Source organism: Carassius gibelio, chromosome A5, assembly GCF_023724105.1.
Source record: "Carassius gibelio isolate Cgi1373 ecotype wild population from Czech Republic chromosome A5, carGib1.2-hapl.c, whole genome shotgun sequence".
Classification (NCBI taxonomy): domain Eukaryota; kingdom Metazoa; phylum Chordata; class Actinopteri; order Cypriniformes; family Cyprinidae; genus Carassius; species Carassius gibelio.
Genome location: NC_068375.1, coordinates 18,564,482 through 18,583,270, shown reverse-complemented (window position 1 = coordinate 18,583,270; position 18,789 = coordinate 18,564,482). Strand labels below are relative to the sequence as shown.

General features: G+C 36.4%; 1 protein-coding gene and 1 long non-coding RNA gene across 14 annotated transcripts in view; both read right to left on the bottom strand.

The window, feature by feature from the left end:
* LOC127999324 (uncharacterized) overlaps positions 1-14,530 on the bottom strand; it is a 42,481-nt gene extending 27,951 nt beyond the window's left edge. The window contains exon 1 of one of the 3 annotated variants that reach the window (XR_008172149.1): positions 14,335-14,530. This is a non-coding gene — a long non-coding RNA (uncharacterized LOC127999324). Of the gene's footprint in view, positions 1-9,245; positions 9,551-9,580; positions 9,712-14,334 lie in introns of those variants that run through there. The other 2 variants (XR_008172161.1, XR_008172155.1) reach the window with 2 other exon arrangements.
* A 491-nt stretch (positions 14,531-15,021) lies between these two features.
* The window catches only part of LOC127999208 (myocyte-specific enhancer factor 2C), a 69,595-nt gene continuing 65,827 nt past the window's right edge, over positions 15,022-18,789 (bottom strand). For 6 of the 11 annotated variants that reach the window (XM_052592167.1, XM_052592175.1, XM_052592168.1 and 3 more), the window contains 2 exons: positions 18,144-18,279; positions 15,022-17,843 (listed from right to left, as the gene is read on the bottom strand). In XM_052592167.1, coding sequence (XP_052448127.1) covers positions 17,480-17,843; positions 18,144-18,279 — 500 coding nt within the window. In that variant the 3' untranslated portion in view covers positions 15,022-17,479. Of the gene's footprint in view, positions 17,844-18,139; positions 18,280-18,789 lie in introns of those variants that run through there. The other 5 variants (XM_052592177.1, XM_052592171.1, XM_052592172.1 and 2 more) reach the window with 2 other exon arrangements.

Sequence of the window (18,789 nt, the reverse complement as noted above, 5' to 3'; positions counted from 1 at the left end):
TATTTATAGCCCTGAGAATTTGCATAATCTAAATTCAGCAGACAACAGACATCCTCAGTCAAGCTGCTGTAGTTAACGCCACTAATGCATACAGTGTCACAGCACCGTTATTACTTAGATTGCTTCTGGCTTAAAGTAAAAAATAATATTATTCAATCTTGTACCATTTTAAAACTGTCAATATCTGTCAATTACCAATTACACTCATTGTGACAAGACATATTACATGATATATAATTCACAATGATAGATATTTGACAAAATCAACAGTAGTATTACACAATAGATTAAATCAATAATTCAGTCACTTAAAAAACCCTGAGTCTCATACTGAACTGAGTTTGAAGTTTAAGTCAAGATTGAACTACTAAATGCAGGATTGAACTGTGGCATTTTAACCATTACAATTTGTGAGAATTTACTCATGTTACGAAGGGTAAAATATCATTTTTGCAATCACTGTACTGCTTCTAAATCTTGACTCTGAGGTTAATTTGCTCCATGAATCATGCTGCAGGGTTGTTCTATTTGAACTAACATTTTGGCACTAGACCTGTCTGCTTCTCTGAGATGTCAAAGAACTGTGCATTGACTCTGATAAATCAAAATTTGAGTGCGAGATACCAGATTGTTGCTGAATCATTGATGTTCCTAATTGCACACACAAACCATGACAAATCTGGATGCAAACACACACAAGCACATACAAGCATAGAGAATCTACCTCTTACTAATACACACAAGTACATGGAACCTGTTCTGCTTTTGCACATTGCCATCATACGCATGTGAGATCACCCTTGTTGCCACAGCGACTCCAACCAGCGGGGACAACACTGTACATGTGACCTGGTCGAGAAGGGGCTGGTCTACAGGATGCTCTGTGCCAACATGTATCTGCTTGTTTAACATCGCAGCACATTTTACACCCCTTTATTCCATTAGTTTGTAGGAAGTAAACTTACACATGCACATAAGGTTACTGAATCTAGAAATGCTTCTTAAGAAACCAGTGGGAGATAAAAGAGAAAAAGCTACTGCACTTATCCCATCACAACACAGTAAAAAGTATCAATATGCAGCAAATTATTTACTAAATGTCACTTTGTGTGTCAAACTAAATGTAACTTGTGGGACATACAACCTGAAAGTAAACCTGAATGTTGTTGTAGAATTGTGTGACTTCTCTTATCTGCGCCCAGGGACTAAAAGCTTAACCATAAGCTTTCTCATCATAAAATGAGATATATAAATACATAAAGAACTGGATAAACAGATCTAACATGAACAGAAGACTGCCTATTTGAATTCAGTGATGGAACCACTAACTAAAAAAAAAAAAACACAACCCTTTTAAATCTCTCTGTATAACTCATGTTATTAAAAAAAAAATCTAATTAAATTTCATCTTACTTGTTGTGTCCCACTGGCTTTGAATATGGCTAGTTATGTTATTTACATTTGCATCTATTTTCTCTCCAAATGCGAAAGAGCACAGGCCATGTTAACAATTAACACTCAGGAAGTTAAAAACTAAATAGGCTAAGCATCCAATGATTATATATATATATATATATATATATATATATATATTTAAAATTTGAGCAAAACAAACTATATTCAAGAAAATAAACAGAAACGATGTCAATTCCCCAAATGCTAACAATTCGATGAGAGGAGCACAGTATTAAAGGCAACTGTGCAGAAGCGCTGTGAAAGGTTTGTGGCTGAGAACAGGCAGAGGATGCGGAGTAGCCAAAAATATGAAGATTGCTTGCCCAATGAATACAGATAAGCTGCCATGGTCGCCATGGTTATAGTATTCAGCCAATTACAGGACAGCAATATGTCTGAACTGTCTAAGACACACACAATAGCAAACGGCTCATTCATAGAGCTGCAGGCAGCCAGCCTACTACATAAAAATTAATATTCAAAAGGAACCTAGGAGTTCAGCTCAATCTAGGTCCTAAATCATCTAAACATGCTGAATATTTAGTTGAAGCTCAGAGCGATGTGTCTTTACTCATTTTTTATAAAAACCTCAAAAACAGAGATTATATTTTTACATCAAGATATGATCTAGCAGGTGTAAATCCTCACACACAAAAAAATTATAATAGCTAATTTATCAACTATGTATTTTATATGTTAAAGTGAAAGCACTGGCTTATAGCATGCAGCGCTGTCTTCTCTAGTATCACTGATATTCTTAAAAAAAAAAAAAAACATGACCCATTTCTATCACTCAAAGCATGTGGTATCTTAGTAATGAAAGAAGTGATCTCAAAAATGATTTGCAAACATTGAACACCACATTCAACCTTTCAACAGTACACATTAAATTGCATTGCGGACATTTTGAATAGATTGACTGTCAAGTCCTGGTTCATAGCAAGCGCTGGATATGTAAAAGGACATGTCACATTAGAGGAATTATGAAGGTTTCGACTGCTGTGTTAACGGAAATATGCATGGTTTTGTGATGCAATAATACTAATAAACTAAAAAAATAAAAAAAAAATAAAAAAAAACACTGGAGAAAATGTCTAATTAATTTTATATGACACATAAGTAAAAAGCATGTTTTTGTCTTTTCTCAACAGATTCTGGTATTTGCCTGACAATATCACGTTCTCTCTCTCTCTTATTATTATTATTATTCTTGGCAACACATAAGGCCCTGCTATTACAGGTTTTCACAGACATGAGCCGGGCATGAAAACTACTTTAGGTTGTCAGGCATTTAAACAAAGCTTTTTTTAAATAGATCATAATTTTGAAAAGTAAAACTACAAATACAGTAACAACAACAGTAACATATTTTAATTGATTTATTTGTTTAAAAACATGCTGTTGGCTAGATAATAAAACAATTATTTCGTTTTAAAATGTGTTTAAAGCTATGGGATGTTTCTAAGACTGAATGAAATTACCATTGCAGGTGTTTAATTTCTTGATAATGTTACAGAAACGATGCTGTGTGGTTGAAGACAGAATTTTTTTTAAGGCTTACTGATTTAGCTAATCAGTGCTAACCCTACAAAAAAAGTCTTCAACTAACTTGCCTTACAGGCCTCTAAAATATCGTATTATTAAAAAAAAAAAAAAAACACACGACAAATAAAATCATAACAGCGTAGACCTACAAGCCTATTAAAGGTCTATTGCACAGAATAAATACGGTATAATGAGAGGGCGTTAAGCCAGACGAAAGAGAAAAAGAAAAAAATCTCACACTTGTCAAGTTCAAATGCAAGGCTTTGAGGACAATAGGGGTGATGTCATGTTTCAACGCGGTCTAATGCAGAGTTGCTGCAAATCTATGGTTCAGAACTTCAAGCTCAATACGCTACTTCTTTTACATAAACACGCCTTGTTATTCCCACACTTAAAAAACAATTCACCTCAGCAGTAGCAGCGTAGCTACAGCTATCATGCCTGTGAGATATTCACAGCCGTTAGGCTACTGTTCCTGCTTTGGGGCCCGCGTCTGCTGATGCTGGGAACGGTCGCCACTTTCTAAAGGGATGCAGATGAGTCGGGTGCACTTGACATCTTTTCATGACCCATGTCGCCCCCAGCCCCCCAGCCCGCCGGCGCTGTCTGTCATATTCTGGATAGGGCCGTGGCATTGCCACTTGCCCTCGAGCGTGGGAATGGGAGCGTCCAGTCGTTCACATCTACTGCGCTCCGTTTAACGGAATCAATTAAGGAGGACCGACCCCCTCGCTCCCCATGTGCCCACCCCTTTTCATTTTTGTCAGCTCTCTCTATATGTCCTAATTATTTCTGTTTGGGATGCCAGCGCCGTTTCCTGGCCAAAGGCGACCGAGCTGAAATAAATAGTGAGCACGTGGGTTCCTCTCTCTTCACGTGTCAGTTTTCAGTAAATTGGTGAGACCACACAAACTCGAGTATTATTAATTTAACCTCTGCGAATCTATTAATTTATCCTGTTGGGTAAAACAATACCATACTTAAGGAAAAAGGAAGCTGACTTTTTTGTTTACTTGCGTTAATGTTTACAATATTTTTTTGCACGCTAGCGTTTAGTAGAAACTGCATATAGCCTACTACTTTTCAAAGCAGCGTAACACCATATGCAACCTAAAATAATAATTTAAATAAATAAATAAATACAGTAATAATAATAATAATAATAATACATTATTGTCTGACGTTGTGTTCTAACAGATCTCTTGATAGTGGCAGATAGCCTAATATAATACAATGTATTTTTGTATCTTCGTGTCATTAGGCATCCAGAGTTTTCGATGAGCCAGGAGGCAGTTTTTACTTTCGGTTATCTAGCTTTATGAAGTGGAACATACTCATACAGCTAGATAACCAAAGATAACAACTCGCTTCCAATTCCACAACAGCAATCCCCGGACACCTCAGTGGATAAATCCAAGTGAAGAACTTGCTAAAACAATAAAACATAGGCACAGGACTTCACAATTGTCATTTGTAGTTCTTAAAAGTAGGTATGCTCGCAACAAAAATAAATGACAGCTTCTTCACAGGGTAATGAGGATCAAAACGGAAGCTATAATCCATTTGACATCGGAGCAGTTAATGTTAAAACAATATGCGAGTTGGAGTAAGGGAGCCTGTCGAATAAGAAGCAGTCATCCTTGCATAGGCCATCATTTGCATTGCAAATTACCTCCCAATCTCACAAAAGGCTCCTTTGGCTCTATTAAATCGTAGCAGCAGCGATAGATATCCCACGGAACCAGCAGCGAGATTATACAAAGGAAAAATCCGATTCCAGAGGAAAAAAGTGCACGCGGAAATAACATCGCGTTTGTGTCGGCACTGAATGGAGAGATCTCTCTTTTATTTTTGGCCGAGGGGTGGCAGGTTGTCCGTGCACGGAGGAGATCGGTAATGCCACAGATCCCTGAGAGCTGCTATGAGAGAGACGAGAGGAGGATTGTGTTGCTGCTGCCAGCGGTCTGAGAGAGGGAACAGGGCCACATCTCGAGAAGTGGGGGGTGGAGGGGGTAAGCGGGGGGACGGGCTTCCAATACCAAAATATGGACCAGCCAGAGAAGGTCAAAGGTCTCGGACCACGGGAGTGCAAGGTGATGATAATGATGATGTCATTAGAAATCTCCAGAGTGCGTTTGCATCCCTTGAAGCGCCGATCCTTTTTGCTGCTCGCATGACATATTTTCAACGACGAGAATACTTGATGGAAATATTTGAGAGGCAATGCCAATCACCCAGGATCACGAGGATTTCAAATTTCAGTGCGTCTGAATACATGCAGTGTTCGCCGGCGACAAGATTCTTGCGATCGTTCCTCTGGCATTGCCATGTCAACACACAAAGGTATGTATAGCAGCTGCTCTCTAGACAGAGTAAGGTGGTTTCCATTGCTAGCATATGTTGATGCTCTCACATTTGAAATTGATTACATACTTTCTGTGCCGTGAGAACTGTAATTGAGTGCAGTAAGTGGATAACAAACCTATCAATCAAAACGTGATGATGTCTTTAAAGCATTTGTGTGGATTTCATAATATGGGACTCTAAGCACAATCTCTCTCTCTCTTTCTCTCTGTGTGTGTGTGAGTGTTATCATTGTAAAGTTGAAAAACATACTAAATAAAATGATCCATGTCACTGATCTTATACAATGTGTCTTCAATTCATTTTCACACGTTCTCATTAACTGCAGATTATCTGAAACACATCAGGACATATGGATGTCAGCACACAAGGTGTTCTGTAGGCCTGTACAGTAACATGCACAAATAACTGAACTCTTGCCTTACAGGTCTCTAATTGTGGCCACATCCAAGGTCAAAAGACAGCCATCATTTTGTATTTAATCTAATATGATGGTCAATTCTTACTTAACTGGTTTAGGTGAATCATGTCACAGCAGTTTCAATTACTGGCCCCAGTGGCCCTTGCTGCAAAAGTCTCTATTTAGACAATAAATAGCTATAAGTAAAAAAATAAAAAAAAATAAAAAATAAAACCTATCCCTCCTTTCTAAAGCATAGCCAAACAGAAACAACACACACAAAGCACTGGTAAAATTTATAAGAGTGAATAAAACATTTCATTCACATGCTCAAATGAAGCTTATAAGCAATATCACATATTATGTATAGGCTTAAAGAAAAAAAAACTGACATTATATGTAGTTGCCTGTGTTTCCTGAAACACCACCACCACAAAAAAAATAGTTTCTTCTGTCTAGAATCCTAAAGAGGTTCGATCAACATTACAGTGTTTAAATTAGAAGCAATGACAGCTCACATGCATCTCATGTAAATGTGTGTGAAAGAAGATAAATGGTGTGACTGATGTATTGACATGCAGTCTAAGCAGGTTTTCTGTTCCAGATGCTAAATTCTCCTGCGCACAATGACAAGTAGTGATACTTTGTTACCTGCTAGTATAGGCTACTTGCAGCATCACTGCACGAGACTTTGGCCTTGAGACAAGTGCTTTGTGTTAGATAAGTCCAAAATATGTTAATATCTATGACGTTGTAATATCCCCCCCAAAAAATTCATTCGTCCAACTAATAGCACTGTAGTATTTTTAATGGCCACAAAAAAAAAAAAGAAAAAAAAGAAAGAGAGAAAGAGAAGTGTTTCCATATGTACTCACTTGAGAAAATGTTTTATTATTATTATTATTATTATTATTATGCTGAAGTCGACGTGACCAGATGCAACTCCTGCTGTAGGTAAGAAGCCGGCGTGCACGGAGAGCTTTCGGTTTAAAATTGCCGCTAATACTCAGTTGATTACGCGTGTCTCAGCGGCTCTGATTCTCACAAGAGCACAGTCCAAGCGCACGAGAACGACAGCCACCATATAAGCGAGAGCCAGTGAGGGGGGGGGGGGTAAGAGAGGAGGGGTTGAGAAGTTTCCCATAACCTATTTGTCTGCAGCACCAAATAGAAAAGTGCACTGTTGAGCAGGGAAGGTCGGCATGTTTCCCCCCCTTTCTTTTTCTTTTCTTTTTTCTTTCTTTTTTTCATGAAGGGTGTTCGGGAGGGGGCAGTCCTCTCTGTGAAAGAAAGGACGTGCTCTGAAATTCAAACAAGTTCGCCAGGTCTTTTGTTGGACTTGAACTGAGGAGGCATTGTTCCTCTATTGGCGTGGACTAGCCCCGAGTTCCCAGACCAGGTTACGGATTGACTGCGGTAATGAATTTGCTCCGAGCGCTTCAGCCCAACACGTTTTGACTGACGGAACGCAGTGGTCATCTGACACTGAGAGGACATCATTAGCTCGGAGAAAACTTTCACACTGATACGTAATAGCTTGTGAAGGGGAAAACAATTAAAGAAGAAAAGAAAAAAAGAATGAAAGGGAAAAGTTATATTTTTAATATATATAATTTAAACCCACCATAACCTCATGTGCGAGTGCGCGTGCAGGTACAGGATAGGGCCTCATAACACTGCCATGAGTGTGAAGGCCTATAGGTTACACGTAACAATATTTGCAGTGTGGGAATTATATAGTCTACAGGCAGTCCTCTTTTGGCTCTTTTAGTTACAACTGCAACTGTCTAAAATTCTTTTTAAATAATACATCATACTTTTGATAAGCGAATTTATAATGATGTTAGAAACAATCATAAAAATTTTGTCAGTGCCCTATCCAATGATGATCCTAACCAAAAGTGCTGCATACCGTTGCTATAGTTACCTCAGCTGGTGACCGAGATTGCTGTTCGCCAGCATTATATTTAAATGCGCGCGCACTGATTTACTTTTACTCAATTTTGAAACATATGTAACAGAATATGCACTCCAGATCTATTGTTTTGACCTTCAATGAAGGGGGCTCCAAACCTTAATTAAATTCAAACCTTAATTAAAGGGGGTCAAGATCACCAGACTAACCCCCCCCCCCCCCAAAAAAAAGAAAAGAGGGGGGGGCAAAAAACTCAACAATTCACACCATGCATAGGCTATTTCTACATTGTTGTCATAGTCATTGTAGAAATATATTTTATTTTTATTAGTATTATTTAATGATCAGGATCAGATTTTTAACACAACATTCCCTAATTTGAGATTCTGAACGCTTCCAAATAATGTTGCCCAATTCGTATTCTTCACAGTTCTCAATTATTGCTGGCACTTGAGTTGGACTAAAACGAATTCACGTTTAGATTTTACAACGAGGTCACGTCCAATGACGTAGCAAGCCTATCGGCTACGTGCAGCCATATTTAAATACATCAGGGAAATTAGCGCATCAAATATGCAAATCCCCCAACACAGCCTTTCTTTCAGCGGTCGGAGTAATTTCCCCTCATCGGCTTCGAGGTGGCTCGTTTCTTTTTCGGAAGAATATGTAAGTTGCTGTTTTTGTTGAAAGGCAGAACCTTTCTTGACCGTGAATACTGGATCATATTCAGCAAAGAAGCGGAGACTCTGTGCCAGGGAAGTCGCCCATCATGCATAATGAGACGCTGCTCCGCCATTCTTACATCTCCACCGCAGTTGGTCCTTTGGTCCTGTATTATTTTAATATTGATGCATATTTAAAAGGTATATTTGAATTTCCTTTGCATTCACGGTGGCTGTGTTGTTTTGGTTCCATTTTATTTCATTCGCATTTGCCAGAATGATTGGGCTCTTCGCGATGCTGATTTTATATTGTATTGTAGGTTACAGCATTGTGTCCATTTTTGCATAATTTCATCCATTTAAAGAAGGTTAAACAATCCGTAACGTTTTTTTTTTCTTACTTATTCATTCTTTAGGATCCGTCGATAAATATAAATATTATAAAATACCACTGTAAATATTCAAAAGCATTATAAGCGAACAAAGACATTTGAGCGGCTCAAACAAAAAGGCACAAATAGCATTGTGTTATATTAGCATATCATTCATCTGAAGCATCTCTCCTTCGGTTAAAAGATACTACAACTGTAGTTAGTTACTAGACAAAGGAAATATTTGCATACAATTGGAAGTCGTCTATGCAAAATTGCTATGCACTTAACAGTATCAACACATTATTATTACAGAAAAAAAAAACAGTTTTTATGAATATTTTGTCACTACATAGTAATTCAAAAATAAGCATCGTGTCTTTAGTTCTCTTTAGCTGCCTTAACCCACATGGACAGTCTGATAATAGTCTAAAAGAAAAGCTGAAATCATGAGGCAAATATTAGAAAATTAATTGACGAACGAAATCAATTTCTTTGCAATTCACACAAACATCATCGTCGTCAAAACTTACCGCCAAAGTCATCATTAGGCCTAATATCCACTTCCTATTAATATAATTGCGTTCACTTTCGAGTCATGACTCTTTTCCAGAACTTTTTGCGCAATCTTAGGCATTTCTTCTTCATAGTTCCTAATCGTAAAGCGTCTGATCTTCATCTTGTGAACCTTTGCTCAACTGATCTGGCACCCAATAGAAGTGGACAGACGGGCACACGTAAAGATTTACTCCCAATGGGTCAACACACGTGCTGTCCTGCCCGCATGCTTTCCGCCTTAAACAAACTTCAGACAGCCCTGCTTTATCTCTTTATACGAGCAGACGTCAATGAGAGAAACAGGACTTACTTGGACTCTGCATGTCCTCGTCTTGGCGACTTCGTACGGTCCGAAGTTGTGCAGCACATGTATGATCTGCTGCGACTGTTTGCAACACAGCAGGATCGCGATTACCATACTTATGCATATGTAAAACCTATTGAGAAAAGGATTTCAAACTTTCCCACAGCTCCTATAAATATATCAATGACTCACCCTAAAGTCCTGAGTTAAAATATAAACCCTGTTTAATATAAAACTATTATGTATGGGTAATGAATTCTGATAGTTATCTTCAAATCTTAATTTATTTTCATGATATGTTATTTTGCATTGAATTATAAGCATTATTTAGTTTTTGTCATCGAGGGGTCTTCTGGATTAAGTAGGCTGATATAGCAAGTTTAACGTTAACATAGCGTGGATATGTAGTCAAGTGACTTCGCGGAGAATGAAAGAGATTTCAGGCCATTCCTGATGACACCCTTATAGTCCAAAAGTGTCTTAACAGACTGTTTTCGAGGCTCAGAAAAATCGAGGTTTCACTGAGAGAAATTGGCATTTGTTTAGATTAACTTTTATGAAATATATAAATCTTGTATAGGCTATTTTACGTGTCCCTGTAAATACACAGGTCTGTTATTAGATTGAAAAGATTAATACAATTGAGATAAACATACAAAGGAAAAATGTAATAAACTGTCTTTATGGTCACTTATGGCATCAGAATAATATATATATATATATATATATATATATATATATATATATATATATATATATATATATGGATAGATAGATAAACACACACACAGACACACACACACTATATATAGTATATGTAATCCAGCCTCTTTAATTACGCGCGTAAATGATGAGAACAAGACAATCTAAAATGTCTTAAGCGAGCCGTCGGCTACAGCTCATTTTACTTTCTCCTCTCCCTTTTCTCTCTCTGGTTCATTTCACAATAAATATAAAGAAGTAAAAAATAAATATACATAATAGGCTAATATATGGAGAAACTTGTTATAGAGAGAGCGAGAGAGAGAGAGAGAGAGAGAGAGAGAGAGAGAGAGAGAGGCTGATTTCCAGGTAATTCAATACAAATACGTTCATGTTTTCTTTCCACTTTTAAGCTCTGCGAATGCAGTGCACACATAGGCTATACGATTAACAGATAATTAAGATGAAACGATAGGTATTTACAAGTATTTTTTAATATTATGAACGTTTCCTTCCCCTATTTAACCGTCAGGCTACATTTCTATTTTCCCTGTAGAACACATAACCTCGTGGCCATCTAAACGTACAAGACAGTAAATGAAATAACAAAATATAGCTATTCTAAATGATATTTCAAGCCATTTCTAAATATTGCCTCAGCCATTCATTCTCTAGAAATTCTTTCGAAGTTGGAAATGAAATTTGAGTCACCGTGATGCATTTCTGTGACATGTGGCGACATCTAGTGGTGTAATGCTCTATCGCAAACTCGTGCAGAAACAAATGTAACGATTTAATAATTCCACGTGAACATTCACACATTCAAAATAATCTATTATCATAATTCGATTCGATTATGTATTCATTTATCTTTCAAGGCTTCCATTTATATAAATCTTCGACTGATCTCTCAAAAGAAACTGATTGATAGCCTGCAACGATTTCAAACGGTAAACACATAGGCATATTGATAGATGTAAAATTAAATCTACTTGCTTACGTTAAATTATATAAGAGCCTTGCGTCAATTTCTTCTTTGGAGACACTTAAGGCGACGCAAATTTCTATATGGGAGATAATAAGATCCAGTAGACAGGCTATAAACGCATTTTCACATGTATCATCACATGTTTTATGGTATAGGCTGCCTTTGTTAGAGCCCGTTATATTTTTTGTCACCCTCAATTATCAGTGATGACAAACTATTGTAGCTCATGTAAATTATATCGAGCCCTAAATAAATTCAGGTAATGTGTTGGTAAACAAAGATACATTTCAAATGTTAATTTTCATTTTTAAAAATTGCTAAACAAAACATAAAAAAAAAACACCCGTGTTGCAGCCAATGCTGACCAATACGCGGGTTACAAGCGACATATTATAAATGCCTGCTCAAGATGATGCAGTTATGAGCCTGAATGTATTATTGCACGGATTTTTTTTTTTTTTTTTTTTTGCATTGTGATAGCAGTTTTCAAGCATACAAGAATGGGATGTATTAACGCGCATGGTTCATTTAAAAATTAAATTTATATTTAATCTTTGAAACCATCACAGTTCGGCTATACCATATTCACCTGATAGTAAAAAACTCATGTGTATGCTTTCGATATGTCACGACGAAAACTTTTTTTATTGATACATAGAAATAAATCATATTATCCAATCTCGATTGGACATTATAACCAAATTATCCGCAACTAACAGTCTATTTATCGATGATTATTACATGTTTATGGGTGATAAATTAATAAAAATAATAAAATAAAATAACCAAAAACAACCTATCTTAAAAGAAACATTTTGGTTTACTCGAAAGAAACTGCTGTTGTTTCCGTTTATTTTTTAGCAGAAATACCGTCAGAATGAGTTTAGCCTACTGCAATGATTGGATCTGTTATCATACGAGCTTTTGATTTTTTTTTTTTGTGAAATGTTTCAAAGTTTTTATTATATTCAATGGTATTTGTGAAAAATAAGTGTATATAATAAGCTATCTGTTCATTTGTTAATAGTACATGTGGCTCGCAATTATTAATCGGTAGGCCTATGTAAGTTTTAACTGCAAATTCGTTCAGTGTCAAAGTGCGCCTTTGATTCTCTTTCTTTCTTTCGTTTGTTGTTTTCATTTATAATGTATTTTTGATTTAAATAACCTGTTGATTAAACGTTGAAATAATATCATTGTTGTGACTTTCTTTCTGATCATCACAGACGTTCAAAAATACTTAAGCTTATATTTTAGTTTTATACAATATTTAAACGATACATATCAGTTTGTTTGATAATACTTCTTAGGATCATCATTTAAATACTATAGGTTATGTGACAACTTCATGTCTTGAGATATGGGGAAAAATATGCATATGAAATAAAAAATTATCACGTGTGACTAGAATATATGTGATGGAAGTAGCCTATTTTGAGCATTACAAATTTTTCATCTTGTGTACATATGCCAACAGCGAATAATGTGACCAAGCTGGTTAAAATGCATTCAGTACAAAAACTAATTTAATACAACACACAATACAATACAACTTAACGTCTAATCAAAGAGTCTGAATATGTAACTTATGTCGAATTTTTTTATGCAGTATGAAAGTATGGTTTAACGCAGCTCACAGCGATTAGTTCAGGTATCTTACAGTTTCACTGTAAGAAGCGGGTGAATGAAATCAAATAAAGGCAACATAGCCCGTCACAAAATCTTTTAAACATTGATCAATGGCGACATCTTGTGGCCAGAAGGATTCATTGTCTCTTCAAAAGCATTTGCAGTTTCCACAACAATGCAATTCAGTTTGGTTCGGGTAATCTCAAATTCAGTTGTTTTTTAATCTCAAAAAAAAAAAAAAAAAAAAAAAAACCTTTTTACATAGGCCACTTAAAGGTTATTAAATACATAAATTCAAAGGGGATAGTTTAGGCTTCAACATTTTGCAGGATAAGGACCTATAGGCGACAGAGAAATGGAGCAGAGACCCTCGAGACAAAACGTGTCAAGCAAAGCTATTGATCATACAGCCTTCGATATTAATAGAAACTAAGCATATTATGATAAAGATTTTTGCACATGTATCACTACCTGTATGTTACTTTTTATTGTTAAAATTGAGATTTATGCATCATAAGAAAGAACACGTTGAGATTAAAAATATAAATAATAATAATAATAATTAGTTGTATGCATCTGTTTTATGGATTCGCAGAGTCATATATTGTAATTATAATTGTAATTATATATATATGCATATACTGTAAGCTTATTTTAAAATGAATCTAGTCTGTGTTTACTTTACAATAACTAACCCACTGTAACCCATCTCATTTCACGATTTCACAAGTTGGATTAGTAAATTTGTCTACACTGCATAATGAACTTCTAGCTTACGTCGTGTCGTTGTTGGTTAATGGTTCTCGAGAAGGAGCATAACTCAGCACCGAACAAAAACTCCGGCGTTGCAGCGTAGACTAAACACATCTGACAGACCAACACACATCTGATTGGCTGCATCTCTCCAACTCAAAACCCCAGAGCATTTGCTAAATCTGTTTATTCAATAATATTAGGCTATTTCATTAATATCTACTGAAGGTGCTCTTGCATTGTCTCATTTCAGGGTGCTTATTTAAATTGACTTTGTGATTTCTTATAAATTTGTTTTATCCATGAAGAAAAAAAAAAGATTTGTGATCAAACATCACATCCTGCAGTGCAGCTGTGGACCCACGGTTTAAAAAGACCCTTGATTTAGACTATAGCCTGCTAGGCTACTAAATGCTTCTTCATATTACCACTGTAAATACCAATTCTATCAATAAATACGTTACAACAAATATTTAATAAACTTTTGGAGCTAAACATATTAACAGGGGGATAAACGATGAAGAATAAAGAATTCTAAACAGAGGGATGTTATTATCAGAAGAATATTGTGCGATGTTAGCATCTAAACGTGCATCTTTCCACAATCCTGCTACTTCGGGTTAACCATGGGGAGCAAACGAGAAACGAAGAAATCAGGATTGGTTTATAACCGTTGTGAAGGTCTTACCTCCCTAAACCATGAAAATCTTTACTGATGTTCTGCTGTTTTCGGTCTCTTTATATTACTATATCTTTTAGGAGCTTTGGCTGTGTAGGCCGTTGATGAAAGGTAAGAAATCTCGATTATTTACACTCTCTAAACTCGAAAATTCATCAAAGATTAGCTTCCGGTTCAATATATTACTGGCGCTGTGCACGCGGCAGAAAGCGCCTGAAAGCCTTCTGATTGGCTGAACAAAAAGCTTGTCACAAATATTCGTGTAATAACTTAATTACAGTTAATTCAATGTTATATTTTAAGAAACAGAAGTAATTTTTGCATAATATTCAAAAAAAAAAAATGTATGATTGTGTGATGAATATGATTAAATATTTTACTCAGTCAAATACATGTTTGTTCACTACCACAGGTTCTGTGGTGCGACGCTACACAGCATGGTAAAGCCTCTACACAGAGTGATAAAGTCTTGTGTGTATACCTGAATTTTAAGACATGTAATGACCACAGCCTGAGATCTGTATAATAATAATAATAATAATAATTACAACAATTCTGTACTTATGCTTCTGCAATTAAACATTTTGAGCAGGAAAATGTTTGGTTTAGATATACTGAATAAATAACACGAACACACAGATATGTTGCAGTCAAGTTGAGGGACAAAACACAATAAAAATCACACCAGGACATCTGTGTAACTAAGAAAGCCAGTAACTTTACTGAATTCTCTGCAAAATACAAATACCTTTTTTAGTCCCAGCAGGAGAAACAATTTTTATTTCATACATTAATTTTTACTTCATACTGAATCAAGTCCCTTGAGATACAGAGATGTGGTTTAATTTAATTACATCTTGTCTTCAAGTGGCGACAAAGTCCAGCTTGTGCCGCTGAAAGCCTCTTTCTCCTGGTTAGAGAGAAAAAAAGAAACTTTCTCTCAACCTTACCCATAGGTTTATACAAGCTACATTTGTTACTACAGAATTTTTCAGCATTTTTATTTTGTTTTATTTTATTTTTTCATTTTTATTTTGTCATTTATATACTTAATGGAAACAACACTCGAGAGAGAGAAATGAAAAGGTCAACCAAAAAAATAAATAAAAAAAGGTCAAACTAAAAAAAGTAAGAAAGAAAAAGACAAAAAAAAAAAAAAGTAAGAAAGAAAAATAACCGGAGAGTCATACAAGGACAGTTGTAAACTATATAACAAACAATGCCATCTTTCACAATAATGTACACTTGTTAGTTAGTTAGAGGAGAATGTTCCCAATTCTCAACAAGACCAACTCATTGAAAGGTAATCTGAGGCACTGGGAAGGTGAGTCAGAGCTACCAGCCACTAGCATGGACAACTTGTGAAGAAACACAATGGTCTCAAACCCAGAAATGTTAATGGATCGGCAAACATAACACCACTTTTTTGTCTTTGGTAAAAAAAAAACAAAAAACAAACAGACTAAGATATGTCCTGAAAAAAAAAAAAAATCACAGAAAGCACAATGATAGATGGGTATATCAAATGAACAAAACTAGTCACAATCCACTAAAAGATGACAACACACTTACACAAGCAGTCATGAGGTATCTATGACTGTGCTGTCTTATATTGTAAAATCTTCAGTGCGATGTCATGTGACACTGGGATCTTTAAAAGGTTGTGAATATTCAGTGGATATCTTGCGTTTTATATAAAAAAAGGAGCACATTTATGAGTGCAACTTAAATTTGAAAACATCAATCTGAATGTATTTGTCCCTGAAAGACTCAGTCCGGTGGAGGAAAAAAGAAGGGGGGAATAAAAAGCATTCCCTGCAATGGGGAAAAAGTTATGAACATAATTGTTTATAATATATATTCATATATTAGAAAGCTATACACAAGCATGTTAATTTCACAGATTAAAAAAAAAAGATTCTTAATATTATTATTCAATATACTTAGAAATACACATTTAAAAACAAAACTTCTACAAAGAGATAGAAAGAGAGAGAAAGAAAAAAACATTGAGCAAAGCAAGGGTTCACTGTCTCAGATTTCATGGCTTACAGTTGAAAAGCCCAAGGTTTCTCATCCTTTTACTATAATTTCTCATATAAGCAAAGCTATCAAAACACATTCTGGCTCTTATAAACTACAAAAAGCCACAAAAAAATGCTTTGCATTGTATTCCTTTTTTGATATGAAAATATAAGCAAGAGTATCATACAATTTTTTTTTCTCTTTTTCGTTTTTTAATACTGAACAACAACTGCAAGTCCTAGATTAAAAAGTCATCAGACTGAAGTAACATGGCTCTTAATTTAAAGTCCTTCATCTCTGCGATGCCACTCCATCCTGCTATTTTCTTTCCTTCAGCAGGAGAGTTCTTTTTTCTTCCTGAAATACCCACTCCCCATAACTTAACCAAGGAACCTGCACATATATCTGTACAATCCTTAGAAATTCTTGCATAACAGTTATGTTTGTGTGAAATCAGCAACCTTGACCGTTCCCCCGTGTCCCAGCCTTTCCTTTATGTACAGTACGTTGAACCTGCAACATGACATTGTCAACCATAACATACATTTAGCGAAGGGGCCGTCTGAAGAGAGTGGCACTAAAAAAGGGAATCTGTACATATTGTACTGATACAACAACTCAAGTGTAAAGCTGTCACCTCTGCGATACGCTGCATCTGTGGCTCCTCTTGTGACTGGAGCATGTACTTAAAAAAAAAAGAAGAAGATCCAAGAGTACCTGACACTTTTTGTTGATTTGTTACTCTGCATACATATACACCTACACAATGTGTAAATATATATGCATATATGGTATTTCTTTACATTGTATTCCATACACTGCACAAGTAATGCATAGTAACCCCGCCCACTTAACCCTCCCCAACCCTGTTGCATCAGTCCTCCTTCCCTCTTCCCTCCCGGAAAACCCGTCAATCACAACAATATGTATATCAGACACACTCTGATAAAATAATTATAATAATATAAAAATTACAGGTGATTTTGAGAGCACTTCCTCCCCTCTCTACAGCAAATCAGAGAATAAGGGAGAGCAATGATTGTGATTAGTCATAAACGGCAGAAAGCGCATGAACCGCTTCGCATTGGGAGGTCAAGATCGAGGATGGGACTGTCCAAGGCGGGGCTTATCATGTGGCCCACCCCTCCGAGAGGCGGACACGCTTGATGGATGGACTGTCTTGCTCATCCAGGCCAGGCCGGCCCAATCCTAATGGCGAATGGAAGTCGGGACGGTGGTCGTCACGATCGCTGCCTTCATGCGAGCTGCCGCAGCTGCTGAGGCTGTCAGCTGGGGAGCGGCCCGAGTCCTGTCGCCCCTGTGGGGGCAAGCCCTGGTGCTGCTGGTGGGACGGTAGCGGGCCGTAACCGGCGGGCGTGGTGCTGCTGGATCGATCTCTAGGAGGAGAAACAGGTTCGGACTTGATGTGCAGGCTTTGAGTAGAGGGCAGGGAGAGATTTGAACCCTGACATAAGTGAGTGCTAGAGCAATTTCTGTAGGAAGGAAAGGAAATGAAGGCGGTTACGGATCGGAGCGAGTGCTGGTGCACTCCTGTACACAGGTGCCAAAGATACAATCATATCAGTTACATTTGTTTAACAACACTAAAATGTGGACTGTGAAAGTTTATAATGAATTTAAAGTGTTCTATACAGTGACATAGAACAGTAAGAGTGAGAGAAAGACACACATATTAAGAGCATTAGAGTTCAGATAGGCTATTTGAAGTGTGTATAGGTAATATGTGTTGGGTGTTTGATGCGTGTATTAAGTGTGTGTGGGTTTGGACTCACCCCAGCTGACTGAGAGCAGAGTGCTGCATGTTCTGGATCTGATGTTGCTGCCATCCACTCATTGAGCCCAGATGCAGCGTGTTGGCACTGTTAAAGCCAGATATAGAGGACAGATCCGCACTGCTCAGAGAATACTCTAAAAGAAAACACATGACCAGGGTTAATGTTTGCGTCTTCAACTATGGTGAGGCTTATTTGGATAACTATGTCTCCGCCTTCTGGACAGACAGAGTTATCACATGCAGAATATTCTGCATCCTTTTAATCTGGGTTTAATGAAGTAGGCTAATATATATAAAAAAATAAAATTGTATTCATTCTAATTCTGATAAGCTATACACAATCATGTCAATTTAAAAGATTAAAAAAAATAATATTGATGTATTATTTGTATAATATTTTTTTTACTTATTAATAAACATGAAAGTGATTAAATTTAATGGTTGCACTTTATTTTACAGTACATGTACTTGCATGTATTTATAATGTACTTACAGTGTATTTATCTAAGAAAGTTCTGGTAATACAGGTTACTACATGGGGTAGGGTTAGGTTTAGGGGTAGGTTCAGGGTTACTATCTAGTTATTACATAGTTATTGACATAGTTATTGTAATTACTATTATAAGTACATTGTACGTACATGG